Source organism: Pseudonaja textilis, chromosome 6 (genome assembly GCF_049901715.1).
Source record: "Pseudonaja textilis isolate UNSWEBS1 chromosome 6, rPseTex1.2, whole genome shotgun sequence".
NCBI lineage: Eukaryota > Metazoa > Chordata > Lepidosauria > Squamata > Elapidae > Pseudonaja > Pseudonaja textilis.
The window spans coordinates 21,850,372-21,868,207 of NC_141995.1; the positions used below are offsets into that span (position 1 = coordinate 21,850,372).

General features: G+C 39.5%; 1 protein-coding gene across 5 annotated transcripts in view; it reads right to left on the reverse strand.

Annotated features, from left to right (window-relative positions):
• TMEM131L (transmembrane 131 like) overlaps positions 1 to 15,070 on the reverse strand; it is a 71,124-nt gene extending 56,054 nt beyond the window's left edge. For all 5 annotated transcript variants that reach the window (XM_087936007.1, XM_087936006.1, XM_087936004.1 and 2 more), the window contains exons 1-3: positions 14,754 to 15,070; positions 13,621 to 13,691; positions 6,286 to 6,329 (exon numbers count right to left, since the gene is read on the reverse strand). In XM_087936007.1, the coding sequence (XP_087792133.1) occupies positions 6,286 to 6,329; positions 13,621 to 13,691; positions 14,754 to 14,877 (239 nt within the window). In that variant the 5' untranslated portion in view covers positions 14,878 to 15,070. The remainder of the gene's footprint in view (positions 1 to 6,285; positions 6,330 to 13,620; positions 13,692 to 14,753) is intronic.
• Between the last annotated feature and the right edge of the window lie 2,766 nt (positions 15,071 to 17,836).

The window sequence follows — 17,836 nt, forward strand, 5'->3', positions numbered from 1 at the left end:
AAGGGAAACCTTTACTCTTTTTTTTAACCCTACACAGCCGCAAAAATGACTTACTACGGAATACTTTATCACTACTATCCAAATCAGACCAGTGACACCCCAACTCTGAAAGAATCAGATATTAGTATTTGCATCACCAAGACTTCTTAATATTTTCTTTTTATGATTCACTACCCATTCAGTTTCAACGGATTCTTAATTTTACAGAAGTGCCCTATATTTGAATCTTCAACTTGAACTGAAACTAAAGTTCATAAAACTCCAAAAGTTGAAATTAGGTTTTAATCCACAATTGGAGAAAAGAGTAAAGGAAACCTAAGAGAGTCAGACCAGCTGAAAAGAGGAACGACAGGCTGATCAAACTAAATGAACACATCAATATTATGCACAGGAAAAATAGGTGTGTGGCTCTATTTTTTTTTAAGGCGAATTTCATTTCAAAGTGGAAAAACAAAAACAAAATCATCTTAATACAGAGCTATAAACAGTCCATTCAAGTGAAGATTGTTGTAAATGAACACAGGACTGAACCAATTAACAGAAACTATTTATATTTTACCTTTAACTTTTACTTCCATTGGCGTCCCTAGAGATTGCTATTTTTTAATGATACTTAATTAGCTTAAATGATTTCTATCCCAATCATTAGGTTCCAGGAAGCTCATATACTTAAAGAACGTTAATGCCATTTTTTTAAAAAAAGGAAGTCATAAACCTGAGTAGAATTACATAGCAACATTTCTAAAATATTCTGAAAACCCAGCAATATAAAAACTTTTTTCATTTTCTTTTAAATGTTCAAAGGGAGTAAGGAATTCCATAATCCAAAGCAGTCAGAGAAGGCAAGCTCCTGGCCTGTGCCCATCTCCACTTCTGACTGCTTTCGTGACATAGAATGGGTCACCATGTTTAACATGAGATAAGATTCTCATGAAGTGGTTTCCCTTTTCCCTACATAACATTTTTCATTGAAGCCAAAAAGTTCTATTTTGGTCTCATCCATCCAAAATGAACATTCTTCTAATAGCATTCTGACTTATCCACATGATCTTTTGCAAACTGTAAATGGTCAGCAGTACTTTTTTTGGATAGAAGTGGCTTTTTCCTTGCAATTCTGCCTTGCACACCACTGTTGTTCAGTGTTCTTCATGAATACTGACATTGGCCAAGGTGAGAAAGGTCCTTAGTTTCTTAGACATTAACCCAGGGTTCTTTGAGATTTCCCAGGATATTACTTGCCTTGCTCTTGGCCCAATCTTAGTTTCATAAACTTTTAATAGTTCATGAACTTTTAAGTCTAAAATATAAATGCTTATTAACTTCAAATTGCACTGGAGACTCAAATAAGGAGAAATTTAGAACAGTTAGAACAATTAAGCAGTGGAAATGACTTGTCTCCAGAAATTGTGGGTGCTTCAACAGGAAGTTTTTAAGAAGAGGGTTTCCTGCCTAAGCAGGGGGTCAGACTAGAAGACCTTCAAGGTCATTTCCAACTCTGTTGTTCTATCTAGCTGCCTTAGGTTTGATTTGTCGGACATTTTCTGAATATTAATTTTAAGCAAAGAAATGCTTCTGAACCTGCTAATATTTTGTGACATTTTAGACATACTCTGATAATTATTTTTAATTTGACATATATAAAGCAGCCTTTTAAGACTTTTTGAAAATGGTCTAAAAGATTGCCACAGTAGGTAAGGCCATGACAAAACATTTATCCAAAATGTATTCAGTGACATAGCGCTCTAATATCTCCTCACAGGAATATATGGTATTTCCTCAGTTCACATTTTTTCTTGGCTTGTTTCCCGAAGGTGCTTAATTGGATCCATGAATATAAATACTGTGCTTTAATTTGCAGCATGCCCACATCCCAAGATAAATATTCATGAAATATTGGTTGCCACCCTCTGGTCTAAATCAAGAAGTGGAAGTTTGTTAATGCCAAAATGCTCTGCTGTTTTTCCTTTTTTTTTCCCCAACCAGCCTCCACAGTCTGCACCAGGCCCTTAGAATGAGCAGAGCAATGGGGAAATGCAGTACAATAAAACATGGAGGAAAGATAAGGCTATTCTTCAAGGTAATCAACTTGTATCTATTTATTTAGTGACCAAAGGTACAAAGGCACTGAAAAGGGGGGTTTATGATCAGTACTTGCGCTTACAATTGTTACTGCATTCACATGATCAAAATTTTGACACTTGGCATATGTTTATGGTTGAAACAGTCTGTGGTCATGTGATCACCATTTTCAACCTTCCAAGATGACATCCGACAGGAAAAGCCAATGGGGAAAGCTGGATTTGCTTACTAACCATGCAATTCATTTAACAAAATAGCAAAAAACATTGTAAAATGGTTGTGACTCATTTAAACTACTGTGCTTAGCAACAGAAATTTGGGTGCCAATTGTGGTTGTAGTCAACTCATGCGATTTGGAATTATTTTTAGCAAATCCTTTTTGTAAAAGGATTTTTGTGAAAAGACTTCCCAAATTATTCATGCAGTTACACAAGAATAAAAGCATTTTAAGTTGAATTAAACTGTTATACTGTTCAGCATCTTCAAATAATGCCTCTTAATAATTTATCCACTTTTCTTCAGCAGCCCGTTCTTGTAGTTCATAAAAAATATTTGAAATGCAGTCATTACTGAATTGTTCCAGACTCATCCTAGAATTTGTAACTTTTTGACATTTCAATGTGCTTTGAAAATCTTTGAGAAAAAAGCAACAAATCCACTTTCACTCTTTCTGCCTTCTTCCAGGAATTCACAGGATGTAGCAAGAGCTCTTCCACATTAGATTTATTTAGTTATTTATTTAACCTATACAAATTCAAAAGGAAAAAATGGAAATGTAAAAAGAAAAGTAAATTCCTTTTACTTAATGCTTGGACCTTACAGACAAATGGTAGGGCTGAAATTCAGTGGTAAAGTAGAAATTTCTGGTAACACCAGGAGCCACACATTTTTGGGGAGCGCCTATGAGGCATGTGGGCTTCCCACCCATTGTGTAAATGCTCTGAAAGTTTTTTATTAACATGCCAGGAATGCAAACAAACGAAGGCATCTATACCAAATTTCATAAGAATGTTTCAAATATCACAGCTCTGTTGCCTGTTTTTAATCAATACAAGTTTAAAGAATGCCAAACTGTTTTTATTTTGGTTGTTTTTTGCAGGTTTTTAAAGGTTTTTTTTCTTTTACTAAAATTTATCCCTCAAGAGAAAAGCTGCTAAGTATGCCATATACTGTGTGGTAATATGAGCCTGAAAAAAGCACAAATCCCATCAACAACGTTTAGTTGAAAGTGATTTGAGTGGCTGTTGAGCAGGGCTGCGAGTGTGTGAGTGAGTGACCATAAGGGTTACTAATCAACAGCCACTCAAATCACTTTCAATCAAATACTGACATTCATTTACTCCAAAAGAATACACAAGAGACCCAGTGAAATCTAAAGTTACAGCAAGTTTACTGATAACAATGTAAATTTGTTCTCTCCCTGCCGCTTCTTGTCTCTCTGTCTGTCTGTCTGTCTGTCTCTCTCTCTCTCTCTCTCTCTCTCTCTCTCTCATACACACAAACACACACACACACACCTTGATCCACACATAACCACATCTTTCTCAACTAAGCTGTCACTGTCAACCTGCCAGAAGGATGGAAGCTGCAAATCTTGATCCAAAGACTTCAAAATCCTTTTTATCCCCCTTGCTTTGTTAATTTACAGTAATGCAGGGGTGTCCAACTTACATCATCACTGTGGCATCACATGACATATTACAACTTTTTCCCCCTTTGCTAAACCGGGCGTGGGCATGGCCAGCGCATGACGCATCTGGCCTGCAGGCTGCAAGTTTGACACCCTGCAGTAATGGCAGCTACTCTTCCCTTGTTCATTTAATGGCTGTTGATGGGATTTGCGGAAAGGTTTCCCAGGTGTTCAGGAAGTTCAGGTCCAACTTCTTTTCTCTGGTTCAGATGACATTTTTCCTTAACAACTTGGTTCCTTCTTATCTTTTTCCCCTAAGGAAATGTTGGAATTCTGGAAGTTGAAGTCCATATATCTTCAAGCCTCCAAGGTTGAGAAACACTGTTTTAGACAATTCTTGGGTTTTTTTAAATCCGCTCTACTTATACATCTGTTCAGTTTTAGTAAGGCAGATTTAGCCCAGCCTCACAAATGCCTTTATACATATTGCATGGTTCACATCTATAAAAAGTACATCGTTTGCACAAGAATTGTTTGCAGAACAGCATCTTCTGTAAAACTAGAGCACTACCAACAGGACTTGAAACATTTTCCCATTTCCTGAAATGTGCAATATTATTGCAACAATTATTGTAGGCTTCAAAGTTGGTGAATTTGTTGCACATAAGTCCACAATAATGAAAGATATGAATGCCAGCAATGGCAATGCTCCCAAAAGTTATGCATTTCTATATCCCTCTATGATTTCAGTCAATGATTTCACATCTGAACTGAAAAAAACATATTGAATTTTACTCAAAATTGATTAAATAGAGAAAACTGGCCCTAAAATTTCCTGGTGTATTAAACTGTACTTCTTAGTAACTATGATCCAACACAATGAGTGTTATATAGGGAAAGATCCCCAGGCACTGTGTTTATTTCTAGATTATATACATTTTTTAATTTTAAAATTTTCATTTCACAAATTTGTAGTTGAACAAGTAGGCATAATAAAACAGAAAGACATGAAATGGCATTTCTAGGAAACACTATGAAACTAATAAAAAGATAAGGAAAAGTGATGAGAAATGTATTTGTATTACAAAATATACCAAAAATGTATCCCACGCTATTTTAATTCTTCAATTTTATGGAAACAGTTTTAAAACATTAAAGAGAAATTACATTTTAGTGAAACATGCATACGTGAGTTACAAAGACATTGTTTATTTTACATAAGGGCTTGGCGGAGGGAAGATACATACGACTTTGAGAGCAATCAGCACTAATGTGGCTTTCTGACCCTCAATTAAATCCTATGGATTATTAGGAAGGAACACTTCCACAGAGTCTTCTTCATACATTCAACCACCCTCTTTCATACAGAACAAAACAATATGATATAATAATTTGGTGTATAAAAAATAAAATTTTTTCATCTTCATTTTACAGTATTTTAAAAAGACTAGGCAAAGCTATCCTGAAGTATATAACAAAAATTCTACATCACCAATTATTTTTAAAATTAATCTCAAACTTTAAAAGAACCAATATACATACTATATTATATGCTGTTCCAAATTATGGCAATTTTACCAATACTTTAGAAATATTCATCTTTTCCAATTCATTGATAAATAAAATAGAGTATTAAAAGTTCAAAGTGGTTACTGGATTTAGCTTGATCAGGTTACACAAGTATATCGTAGTAGTTACAAAATCAAGCATAATTAGATGCAACAAAGGAAGGATGCTAGCTAATGAAAGAAAAACCTGATTATATTTGACAGTATATTGGGAACAATTTAAATATTCATATTCATTAATCAGCAAACAGATACTTATATCTGTACTTGATTGGAAAATTAATAAAGCAACTTACAACTAAGCAAGGTACAAGTATTTTTTTCTAATGTTAGTAAGGAAATGGAAATAACTACAAAAAAAACCATAAGCATTCGGTTTTAAATGTTAAAGTTTCTGCGTTATTGAAAATATTTACATGAATATTTTGGAAATAAATATCTATGTTTTATCTATAAAACCCTACCCCCAATGTTAAGAGGGGTAGTATTTTAACTGAGACTAATCAGTAATGTTAATGTTATTTTTGTAACAGGAGGAATTGCATTTTTTATATTATTTTTTCTAGAATCATGTCTACCTAAGACTACATTTCTATATAAAATTCATCTAAGCTAAAACAGATCAGCATTGATCTGCATTTAGAAATATGGCTCCTTTGAAAATATTGTTTCTTTGAGAAAGTACATTTTCCAGAGAAATAAATAAGAATTAAATAAGAATGTCGGTGATTTTAAAGATAATTATGGAGGCTATTATTATAAGTCAAATTACACTAAAGTTGTGTTGCATATCTCTAATAAAAAAGCAATATACATTAAAGTATCAATTGTATTGATACTGTGAGGAATCGTACAGAATGAATTCAGTGGGAATCTGTCATAGCTGCAGAGCAGAGCTGGACATTTTCTTAACTGAAACCTATGGTAGTCACTACCAGAAAAAAACTGATAACCAAATATTAGCTGAACCAATTGGTCAGAGTCTTATCGAAAGTTGACTTTACTTACCTCTGCTCTTGGGGATCTTCCTCCACATCCTCCTCTGACTCAGCCTAGTAAGCAAAGAAAACATCAGAAAACTGTTCAGCGACAAACATGAATTTCCTACATATACTTTATTTCGGCAATGCTAGCTAGTATCTGCTCTGTGATGTTCCATGTTAATTAGGCTACCACACTACAATATGTTTTAACTTTTCCATGCAAATTTTTGAAAAATGCTACTACCAAAATTTAAACCAGGGGTGTCCAACCTTTCACCTTCCCTGGGCCACATTAGAAGATGAAAATTTGGTTTGGGCCGCACATAAAATAAAATAACAGTAACGATACCCGATCATCCCAAAAAACCATAGAAAACATAGTTAACATATTAAATTTATTTGGAAATAAAGTTAGTGAGATGTTTTTATTATTTATTATTTATTAAAAATTATTTATTTTTATCAGGGTTTTTTATCACAGTTTATTTTCGGCCAAATTTTGGGGGGGAGGGGGAGAAAGCTCGCCTGCCTCACGCCTACCTCTCCTCCTGCAAATAGCCCGGCTGGATGAGGCAGGACTGGAAGGTAGAAGCAGCAGCAGCAGCGGCGGGGGCAGAAGCAGCGGCGGGGAAGGCTTCTGCCCCGCCGCTGCTGCTGCCCCGCCACCGCTGCTGCTTCTGCCCCCGCCGCCACTTCTTCCCCTACCACCGCTGCTGCTTCTGCCCCCGCCGACGCTGCCCCCGCCGACGCTTGCCGCCGCTTTTCCCCCACCACCGCTGCTGCTTTTGCCCCCGCCGCCGCTTTGCAGCGCCGCCGCTTCTTCCCCACACCGCTGCTGCTTCTGCCGCCGCCGTTGCCGCCACCACCCCGCTTCTTCCCCGCCACCACCGCGCTTCTTCCCCGCCGCGGGGGCAGCGGTGGCGTGGGCAGAAGCAGCAGCGGTGGCGGGAGAAGAAGCGGTGGCGGGGGAAGAAGCGGCGGGGGTGGCGGCGGGAGAAGAAGCGGCGGCGGCAGGGGCAGCAGCAGCAGCAGTGGCAGGGCAGAAGCGGCGGCAGGGCAGAAGTGGCGGGGGTGGCGGCGGGGCAGAAGCGGCGGGGGTGGCGGTGGGGGAAGAAGCAGCGGGGGTGGCGGCGGGGCAGAAGCGGCGGGGGTGGCGGCGGGGCAGAAGTGGCAGTGGCGAGGGCAGCAGCGGCGGCAGGGGCAGAAGCAGGAGCGGTGGCAGGGGCAGAAGCAGCGGTGGTAACAGCAGGAGGTGGCGCTCTGACGGCGCCCGCCTTTTCTCTTGCTGCTTGGCCTGGCGCTCGCCTCGCCCCGCCTCGCGCCTGCCTCTCCTCCTCCTTCTCGCTGGCTGTGGCACAATGGTTGGGGTGGGCACCGGGCCGCATTACGAGGCGACCTGGGCCACATGCGGCCCATGGGCCGCGGGTTGGACAAGCCTGATTTAAACCTTTTGAAGTAAATGCCTAAATCTTCAGACATGTAACAAAAGACCACTGTAACAAAACAAATAAGAACAATGAAAATACATAGTGACAGCACAATGGAAGATATTCTAGAAGATTGGAAAAGATTACAAACTACAAAGACCTGCAAACAGAAATAGAATGACAGTGATAAAAGCAAGCTCAGGTAGTACCAATGGTAATACATGGCTCAAGTGCAATCTCAGAACAATTGGAGCACCACTTGATCATCATCAGCATTGACAAATTTACCATCAGTCAATTGCAAAAGGCAGCTTTGCTCAGAACAGCTTCCATCCTACAAAATATCTATAACACCATCAAATATCCACATCTGTCCATCCCAAGTCCTTGGAAAAGACTCTGTAGGTAGATAAAAATGCCAAATCCAGTCTCCACATCTGGCTGTGTGATGAACCATAAAATAGAGAAAGTCATAGAAAATGAAGAAGCTAAATTTCTCTGGGAGTTTAAAATTTAAACAGACAAGTGCCTGCCACATAACACCTCAGACTTAACAACTGTTCATATGAATGGCAATACAGTCTGGATACTGGACAAGGCAGTACTGGGAGACAGCAGAATAGAAGAGAAAGAACTGGAAAAGATAGCAAAATACAAAGACCTTCAAAGAGAAATAGAACAGCTGTGGCAAAAGCAAGCAAAGATAGCACCAGTAGTAACAGGCATATTGAGTGCAATCCCAAAACAATTAGAGCATCACTTGAACACCAATAGCTTTGAAAAATTCACCATCAGTCAATTGCAAAAGGCAGATTTACTCAGAACAGCTTACATGCTTCAACAATATGCCTAACACCATCAAACATCCACACCTGCCTATCCCAGGTTCTTGGAAAGGACTGGATAGGTAGACAAAAATGCCAAATCCAGTGTGAACATCTGGCTGATTGTGTGATGAACCATAATAAGCACTAGACAAAGAGATGGCCAACAGTCAGCCCATCAGCAATATTTAATAGCTGCATTAAGACTCATGGGAAAGTCCAGAAATAATACATGACAAATGGTATTTCTTTTCCATAAATTAAGCCCTGGGAAAACAATATCTCCAAATCCCATAGCAAGCAGCTCCGGTGTTCATGGCATTATTATCCTTGAGTAACACTCAAATAAACTTAAACATGTCATTTCCCTTCTGAGCAGTATCAATAGATAGACTTCGCTTAATACATACACTTCTAAAGGTTTTCCCATTTGCGATTATTTTTTCTATCATCCTTGGCAGGGAAATAGTAAGACTGCATTTCTGACTACAGAATGTAGCTTCCTCTTCTTCCCACATTCGCATATGCCACATCCTTAATATAGACAAAGAAAATGAAAATTCCAATTTCTTCCTAATTGCAAAATGCATCCAGTTCTTATATCATAGTACTAACTTAAGTGCATGGGAAACACATGAGAAAATAAATGTATTTTCTTTTCATAGCCTACAGTCCTGTCCAAGATCTGGGGAGAAATATCCTAAAACATTCAAGAATATTGCTTGTTTATTTGGATACAAATTACCTTGTTATACTAGTCATTGAATACTTCTACTGAAAACCTGAAGCAAAACACTTTTTAGCTCATAATCTGTGCTTCTTACATCCAATCCGTAAATATAAGAAATAAAGGATCTCTTCAAAATATATTAGGACTACAACTCCCAGAATTAACAGCAGTCAGGAAGATTATAACTTCTTGTGAATGCAACTGCCAGAATTCTAAGTGGGCACACTTGAAAGACAGCAGGTCCTGTATCTTCTAAAGCGAAACAGGATTTGTGCCATCAAGATTTTATCATTCCTTGTAACTAAACATAATATTCAAATTAGCAAGCATCCTTTGCATTGATTTCATTATGTTCCTGACCCATAATTAAGTATAACAAAGCCGTGATGGCATAGTAGTTAGAATGCAATCTTACAAGCTAACTCTAATCACATTGCCAGAAGTTTGATTCCTTCGATCCTGACCAGTTTAAGTTGTCTCAGCCTTCCATCCTTTCCAAGAACAGTAAAATGAGGACCCTGATTGTTGAGGGCAACAGGCTGATTCTGTAAACTGCTTAGAGATGGCCTGTAAAGCATTGTGAAGCGCTATATAAGTCTAAGTGCTATTGCTATTGTTATAATTGCATTAACTTGATCTTTAGGTTTTTTTTTTCAAAATTAAGTTTTATTGCAATCAAATACTCTTTCGAATCAGTGCAGAAAGTCCGCTTACAATTCATTTAATGACCATTCAAAGTTACAACAGCATTTTGAAAAAAGTGACTTATAGCTATTTTTTAACACTTATTATGGTTATGTATCAAAATTCAGATGCTTGCAACTGACTCATATTTATGACAATTACAGTATCCCGAGGTTATGTGATCTCTTTTTGAGGCCTTCTGACAATCAAAGCCAAAGAGGTAACCAGATTCACTGACCAACAACTGAACCAGTTGTTACTAACAATTGCAGTGATTCACTTAATTGTGCAAGAAAGATAATAAAATGGGGCAAAATTCACTTACCAGTAACTTTCTCATTTAGCAAAAGAAATTTGGGGCTCAATTGTGGTCATAAGTCGAGGACTATGTACAAATACTTTAAATAAACATAGTTTAATTAAGACATCTATGAGAGTGTACACAAATGGGACATGATTCCTTTTTATAATACTTTTACACTCCTTGTTTTATTTAATCTATATGTACATGTGTCCCCCAAAATTAAGAAAATACCATTCCTTTGAAGACAGAGTAACAAATGCACTCACAAAAGACTTTAAAATATTAACTGGAGAATCAGTCTTATTTTAGTTCTGTTCCAGCATAGGAACTAAGATAGCCATGGACAAATAAGAGATTAGACACAGTATCTTTACCAATTCATAATGGACATGTTATTTATAAACCGTAATGGGCACAAAATATGGTAACTTCTACAATTGCCCATAGCAACTGATTATAAGTCATTAGTTGAACAAGCATTAATGCAGTTGATTCCCAGAAATCAATATAGTGTAGCAAGAAATGACATTAGTATTATACGGGAAAATGCAATTAAGAATTTATAAATAAAGCAGTGTTTGAATTGCAGCACTTTTGCTTTATGGTTTCTATCTATCTATTCCTGAAGAATATTAGAAAAAGCTTATTGAAAAATATTGGGAAACAACTATTCTTTTCATGAGTATTTCAAAGTTACTCAAAATTTGAACCTGAGATTCCACCAATTTCTAAAATAAGAACATCCTTCTCATTCTTCATAACCAAGAATTTAAAATGAAACTCTAAATTCACTTTCTACTTAATATTGGCAGCTGACTTACACAGAGGCTAAACAAAATACTACAGGCCCAACAGAGAAAGTGAACAATATAAAATTGAATTTCCTCTTTAAAAGGTATTTAATAAGTATCCAAAACATTCCATTTCTTCTAAAATCTACTTCAAACTATCTCACAGTAGACAAAGGAAGAAATTATTAGTCTTTATTCTAAATTCACTTCTGCTTTTTAAAACTGGCTGTGGGTATCAGTGAAACCAATCTATTTTCATACTAGTGCAAAATTTATATATGAATAGGAAATCATACGTAAAGCTTTTTGCATGGGAAAAACATGAAGCATTCTTTTACAGAAAAAAATAAAACATTTCCTGTTAAAATAACATGTTCCTCACCCATAGAAGAAGAAAGATATGTTTCTATTACCTTATCTCAAGGCTTACAAGAAGTTAACTTTTTCATTTTTATATCCTTCAGGGGTTGTTAAGACAATGATTCCTGTAACTGCCCACTGTTTTAATGCCTAGGAATTATGATAGTAACACACTATAAATGTAAGATAGGAGAAATCAGGTAGATGCTCACGGACTATTTCCAACTGCACAAAACTGAGATTCAGCTTTTTTCAAAACTCATTTGCTTTATCAAGATAATCATTACTGCATGTTAAACTAAGACAGCAATGAGGGTTGCTTCACCTTACTATGCATGGCTGAAACAAAGGTCAACTTCGCATGCAACATGCGCTAGTGCTAATAAAGGAAAGGCAGAAAGAGCATTGTGAAACAAAAGGCCATTTGGTTTAGTAATACACAATTGACTGAGGGCATAATAATTTGGAACAGTATTTGTTTATATGCTCCATGAAAATATAATATACACCTGATTTAGATGATGTAAACTATGCTGAAATATTACACCAGTAATAATAAGCTTTCAGCTACTGTGCTGTCCTTTTTTGCACACAGATGTTGAATAATTTGGCATAATACACAATATTAAACTTATTTTAGCAAGTTGCTAAAAATCCAGAAAAACCAACAATCTTAATTTTACTTAAAGTTAACACCCTTTCTTTGCTTTTCTGAACAGAACTCAGTAACTAATAATGCCATGAATTTAAAACATTAGTATAAATAAAATGTAGCAACACTTCGAAGTTAATCAAAGATGGGTGATTACAATAACTAAATATAAAAGCACACAATTTTTATATACCACCTTCAGTTCAGATAAAACAAATTAATATCCACTTCATCAATAAAAACTAAACCAGAAAACCTACTAAGTTTTCAAGTACCTGAAAACTTGCAGTCAAGATAATTGCCAAGAGTTACTTACACCTTTCATAAGACTAAATGACATAAGCATACAAACACCAATTCACATAAATCACTCCTGCATAGTAAGAAATGGTCTCAGTAATAATGCTCACACATACTTTACTTCTACCATAGATATTTTAAGTCCAAAGAGAAGGGAGTTTATTTTATCTAGGGAGCTGATGGAACTGTCATGCTCTACAATTGATCACTGTGGGGTTAAGAAGTTGAAATTAGTTCCCCAAATACAATCTTTCCATGCCAGACCTTCTTCTGCTGGTCTTTATTCTGGTAGCCGTGAAAGATACTGTCTGGAGAAGTTCTTCCAATCCTGAGGCCTTAAGCTACATTGCCATATGAGGCCACCATCCACCATATGAACTCTTGCAGCAGTTGGGATATTACAAGTTATACCTTTCACATCTGGGCAGCACTAGGGACGCTCTCTTAGCACTTAGAAATAAATTCTTTTCAGATCATTAGGATTATGCCTAAATTAGAAGACATGATTACAGAAAATCATGCTGGTCATGAATATTGCATTGTTTATGAATGTGTGGACGGAATATGGAAAAAATGCAAACCTAGATAGCTGCTAAGTAAAATATATCTGTAACTATTAAAAAGGATTTAAGAATTTTTCTATTTAAGAATTTTTCTAAAAGTTTGAATTTTAAAATAATTAAGATTAATAAATTGAGTATCCTCACAATTTTAAGTGGCTATATTCCCTCCCTTTAACAGGGATGGGAGCGCAGGAGAATGGCATTACATTGTAACAAGAATGGTATTACATTGTAACAAGAAAATAACATATCCTGATACAATGTTCCTCTTAAAGAAGTGGGCTTTAAACCCATGTTAAAAGTTCATGAGATCTGCTGACAGCAACCTTCCCTTATAGAAGCAGTCCTGCCATCATATGTCAATGGATTTGTCCTACAAAATTATCAGGTGCATTAAATTTCTAAATCTTGCAGGAGCTGGGAGTACTTTTTGGTATATAACCTTCATTATTTTCCTATGAAATTGCAGCAAAATAGAGCCTGCAGTGCTGATATCCAGTTAAGACGAACATGGGTGAATTGATTTCCAGACACAGCCACCTCTAAATCTTAGGCCACCATGACTTGCAGAACAGTGTGGAGGAAAACACTGGTAAGGTACAAAAATTATATGTTTTAGAGATACCTAATCCCCCTCTAAGAGGAAGAATGATCTTATTCTATAGTATAGGTGCTGCCACCCATATCTGTTCTGCTTTTTACCTCTTCCCAGACGTTCCCCTTACCTTAGCAGGCATCAGGAGTTCCCCTTCTTCGGCTTGCCACAGCTCCACCACATTGGGAATAGGATCAATCGCTAGATTTTGGGGGTGGGGGGGAGAGAAGAGGTAGAAACCTCAATCAGTGCCAAAATCACTTCTAACCAGGTCAAAGGAGAATCGTGGGGACCTGGATCTTCACCTAGTTAGAGAAAGGAGGCGGGGTTCATCCGTTCTAGGACCGGGCCCTTTCAGAGCGGCCCAAACATGTGGTCAGGCTTTGTTTTGTTTCGGGCTCGAGGCTAAGAGGCGCTTCCATATTGAACGCTGCTGCAGGCACCACACGCGCGAAGAAAAGGGGAGTGTGAAGAGGCCGACTTGCCAAACGCGCGTGTTTGTGTTTGGCCTTTCTTCTTTAAAACAAGCAAGGCAGGCGCGCGCGCGGGGGGGGGGGGAACCGGAGGGAGAAATATCTCCGCAGCCCGAATTCCGAACCACCCACCCTTCCTTCGGTGAGGCAGGCTGGGGAAGGCAGGAGGGAGAGCCTGGGCGAGGAGGGGTGGCGTCGTTTTCTCAGCCAGGCGGACCCCAGGAGCAACAGAAGGAGCAGCAGCAGCAGCAGCAGCGTGTTGCCCGAGCAGGGCGGGAAGAGAGAGGAGGGCGGCGGTGGCAAGTGGTGAAAGCAGCGTCCACACGTTCACAGGGTGCGAACGCGCCTTCGACGGTTTGGCTCCCCCACCCCTTTATTTACTGCTCTGCCACACGCTCGTGCAAAGGAGCTCCGAACGAGCGGTCGTTTTTTCCTCTCTCTCTCTCTCCCCCCCCTTTTTTTTCTTTTTTTCTTTTTGAAGCTTTGAGCAACGAGGCAGGAAGGGGAACTGGCGCACGGCTCTTTTTTTTCCCCTTTTCTGGGCGCCCGGGAAGGCAGCAGCCAGGGACGTTGCTGCACAAAGGGAGGCGTAAAAAGAGAGAGAGAGAGAGAGAAAGAGAGAAAGGGGCGAGGGTGGAAAACCTCAGTCCACTTTCGCCCTTGTCAGACCCGGACCTCTTCTGGTCGACCCCCCCCCCCCCCCACACACGCCAACTCTCCCCCTCCCGCCGCCTTCACCTCCCGCTGCAGATCGGCGCTCGCCCCTCGAGCATTCCGCCAGGCTCTTTACCTTGGCCCTGCGCTCCTCCCAGACGGCAGCCAGGCAAAAGGACCTGAAAGACGCCGAGCAGGAGATTCACGGCCGTGGCGACGCGGCAGTAGCTGCTCTGCGACGGGGAGCGCAGCCCCGCCATGCTGCTGAGGCGGCTACTTTCCTGTCTGCCCGAACTGGCTGGCAGAGCTACAGCTGTGGCGGCGGCGGCATTGGCCGCCTCCCCTTCCCCCGCTCCAGGCGCGTGTGCGGCAGAGATAGAGAAGGCTGCGCGGCACAGGGCGGTGGAGTAGGAGAATCAGCTTCACCCCCCCTCCCCTCCTCGCTGGGGCTCCGCCCGGAGGCGGTGGCTCGGCTGCTTGTTACCGCCACCCAAAGCACATGGAAAGCAGGCCGAGAAGACACCGAAGGGAGAGGACGGGCTTCAGCAGCGGGCAAGGCCCCGACTCTGGGGTTTGGCTGCTTTATTCAGGCCGTCAGCGCAGTTTGCTCAAAGGTGGGACTGGTCGGCCAGTCGTTCTATGCTACAGAATAAACCGTTGGTCCTCAGTTCTGCATTAGGCACTGCGGGCCTTTCTTATTTCCCCCACTTTCTTCTTCCCCACACCTGTTCCAGCTCTTTGGCAGAAGCTTTCCCAACCAGTCCTGGGTGGGTGTTTTGCCTTGAGCAGAAACTGGCACTAGATGATCTCCAAGGAGGCTTCTGGCCCTTTTTAATCCTTCATCCATTTTGTCTATGATGTAGGGTTGACAAAAATCCTGTTTGAGTTTTGAGAGGTGGGGGAGGCCGCTCACACAGTGGAGACCCTCTAAAAACATGCTTTGTTATTAGAAGAATTGTTAAGAGTATAGTAATACCTGTCTTTCATGGCAGTAAAACCATCTGCTGACGAATGACCCAAAGGCTGATATCACTATTTTGAGTTTTTGTCTGCACTGTCCACTTTGAAAGGAAAAATCGGGGGTGGGGTGGGGGAATAACTGGTGCAGGATGCAGTGGAAAGTAATGTGAGAAGTTCAAATGAACGTTCTTCCATCTTCTGCTCACACCCCCCACAAGCAGCATTCTAACTAGGCCTTTGCTGGTCAACGGCTTCCTTTTAAAAAGCAAGTACTAGTAAAAACTAAACAGAAACAGCCTACCAGGGTTTCTGTCTGTCTCCACAGGACAGAGGAATGCAAAGGGCTCAACTGAGTCTACTACACACCCCCCAGGCCCCATCCCAACATCTAGTTAACAGTTTGGCAGCTGATACATGATTGCCAGTTTCATGTGGGATCAGTAAGGACACTTTAGCTATATTATGGGGATGTTAAAGAAAATAATTCTTCGCTTCAAGGAAAGGAAATAAACTATGCAGACAGTGACCTATTTTTCAAGAGTAGTTAGAAATAATTACCATGCTGTCTCTTATTACTATTATTAGATTTAATATTTCTTCTTTAAAGTAATGTTGAAAACTTTATTATTTCAAATAAATAACAGTAGAAGCTTAGAACCCACTACCAATGGAGATAATGGGTCAGTCATCAGTAACTGAGTTTAAATATGCTTGGGATAAACATAACAAACATTAAAAAATAAAATAAAAGAGTTGTTGGAAGAAATAGCCTTCTGGGTTCAGTTCCAAGTGGGGAAGAAAGACACTGGAAACATGGTGACTGCTTGGAAGGATGGTTTAATGGTGGACAGGTTCACATGCCTGGGAGCTCCTGGGTGAAAAGGGAAGAGATGCCGAGAATCCCTTAGTTTTATGCCCTCTGTTGGGATTTGAATTTGAGCTTGTATTCTGAATGGTTGTCAGACTCCCATGGGACCATCCAGGGCCAATTCTGTGGGCTGTCCCGAGTCCCAGGCTTGATTGAGCTTTGCTGGATGATAATGTAATGAAAGGGCTTTGGGCAATTCCTATTATAGCTCTAACTGAAGTAGATCTTTGTTATGTAAAATAGACTGGCCTAGGCCAGAGTAATAGCCCATTAGCAAGGGGAGGGGGGGGGAGGCTGAGTTTCTGCCTCTTTGAGTTTGTACTTTTCTTTTTAGGGGAAATATTCTGCCTTTTTAATATATCCTAAAATATTTCATTTTCCTAGGAGAGGAGTGGGTTTTAACTTCCAACAGAGTAATAAAAAAATAAAATAATTCACAAAACCTTAAAGGGAGACTCGATTGACCTATTGGTCTTTTTCTGCTGTCAGTTTTCTATGTTTTTATATTTCTTTCCATCAAGCTGAACATACTATAGCTTACATATTTGTTTATACTGACCAGAAACGTTAGATGCATGTTGTTGCACTGGCCAATGTTAGCTAGAAAGGAGATCCCATAGCTGAAAGTGGACTTGAACCAGACTGCCCACACTCCTAACCTATCATCAGCTGTCATGTATTATTACTCCAGTTAGTCCTCAATTTGCAACCAGTCACTTAGTGATGGTTCAAAGTTACGAAAAAGGGCATTTATGGCCCAGATTTGAAGTTCCAACTATTGGGCTGCCTCTGTAACCACAAAACCAAACTTCAGACGTTTGGCAACACAGTTGTATTTACAGCTGTTTTTAGCATCCCAGTTACATGACCATATTTTATTATGGCTTTGCTGAATATCAGCATTTCCAGTTTTTGGCAAACCACATCCATGGTTAATCATTGGTTTGTTTAACAGATATGGTGTTTAACAATTGCTGCAAAAGATCGTAACATCAGTCATGTGACTGATTCATCTTATGATCATAAAACAATCCATTTTATGGCAGGCTCCTTTACTGTCATATACCAAATACCTCCCTGCTCTTCGTAGCTTCGGATCTTTGCATGACATACAATACATGGTCTCTCATGTTTACTCCAATAATAAGCATGTTTATAAAAATGATTGTCCTTCCCAATGTGTGTCTATTCTATATTTTCATTAACAGCCATAATACCTTATAACATTAAAAAACATTTCCATTAAAAAAACAAAAGATACGAATTCCAAACAGAAAAGCAGCAGTACTACTACTGCAGAATAACTAAAGTATGATCCACCAAAGTTTTTTTTTTAAAATCCCTCATTTTATTTAATATTTAGGCAAACTAAGGAAAACATCCAGCAAGCA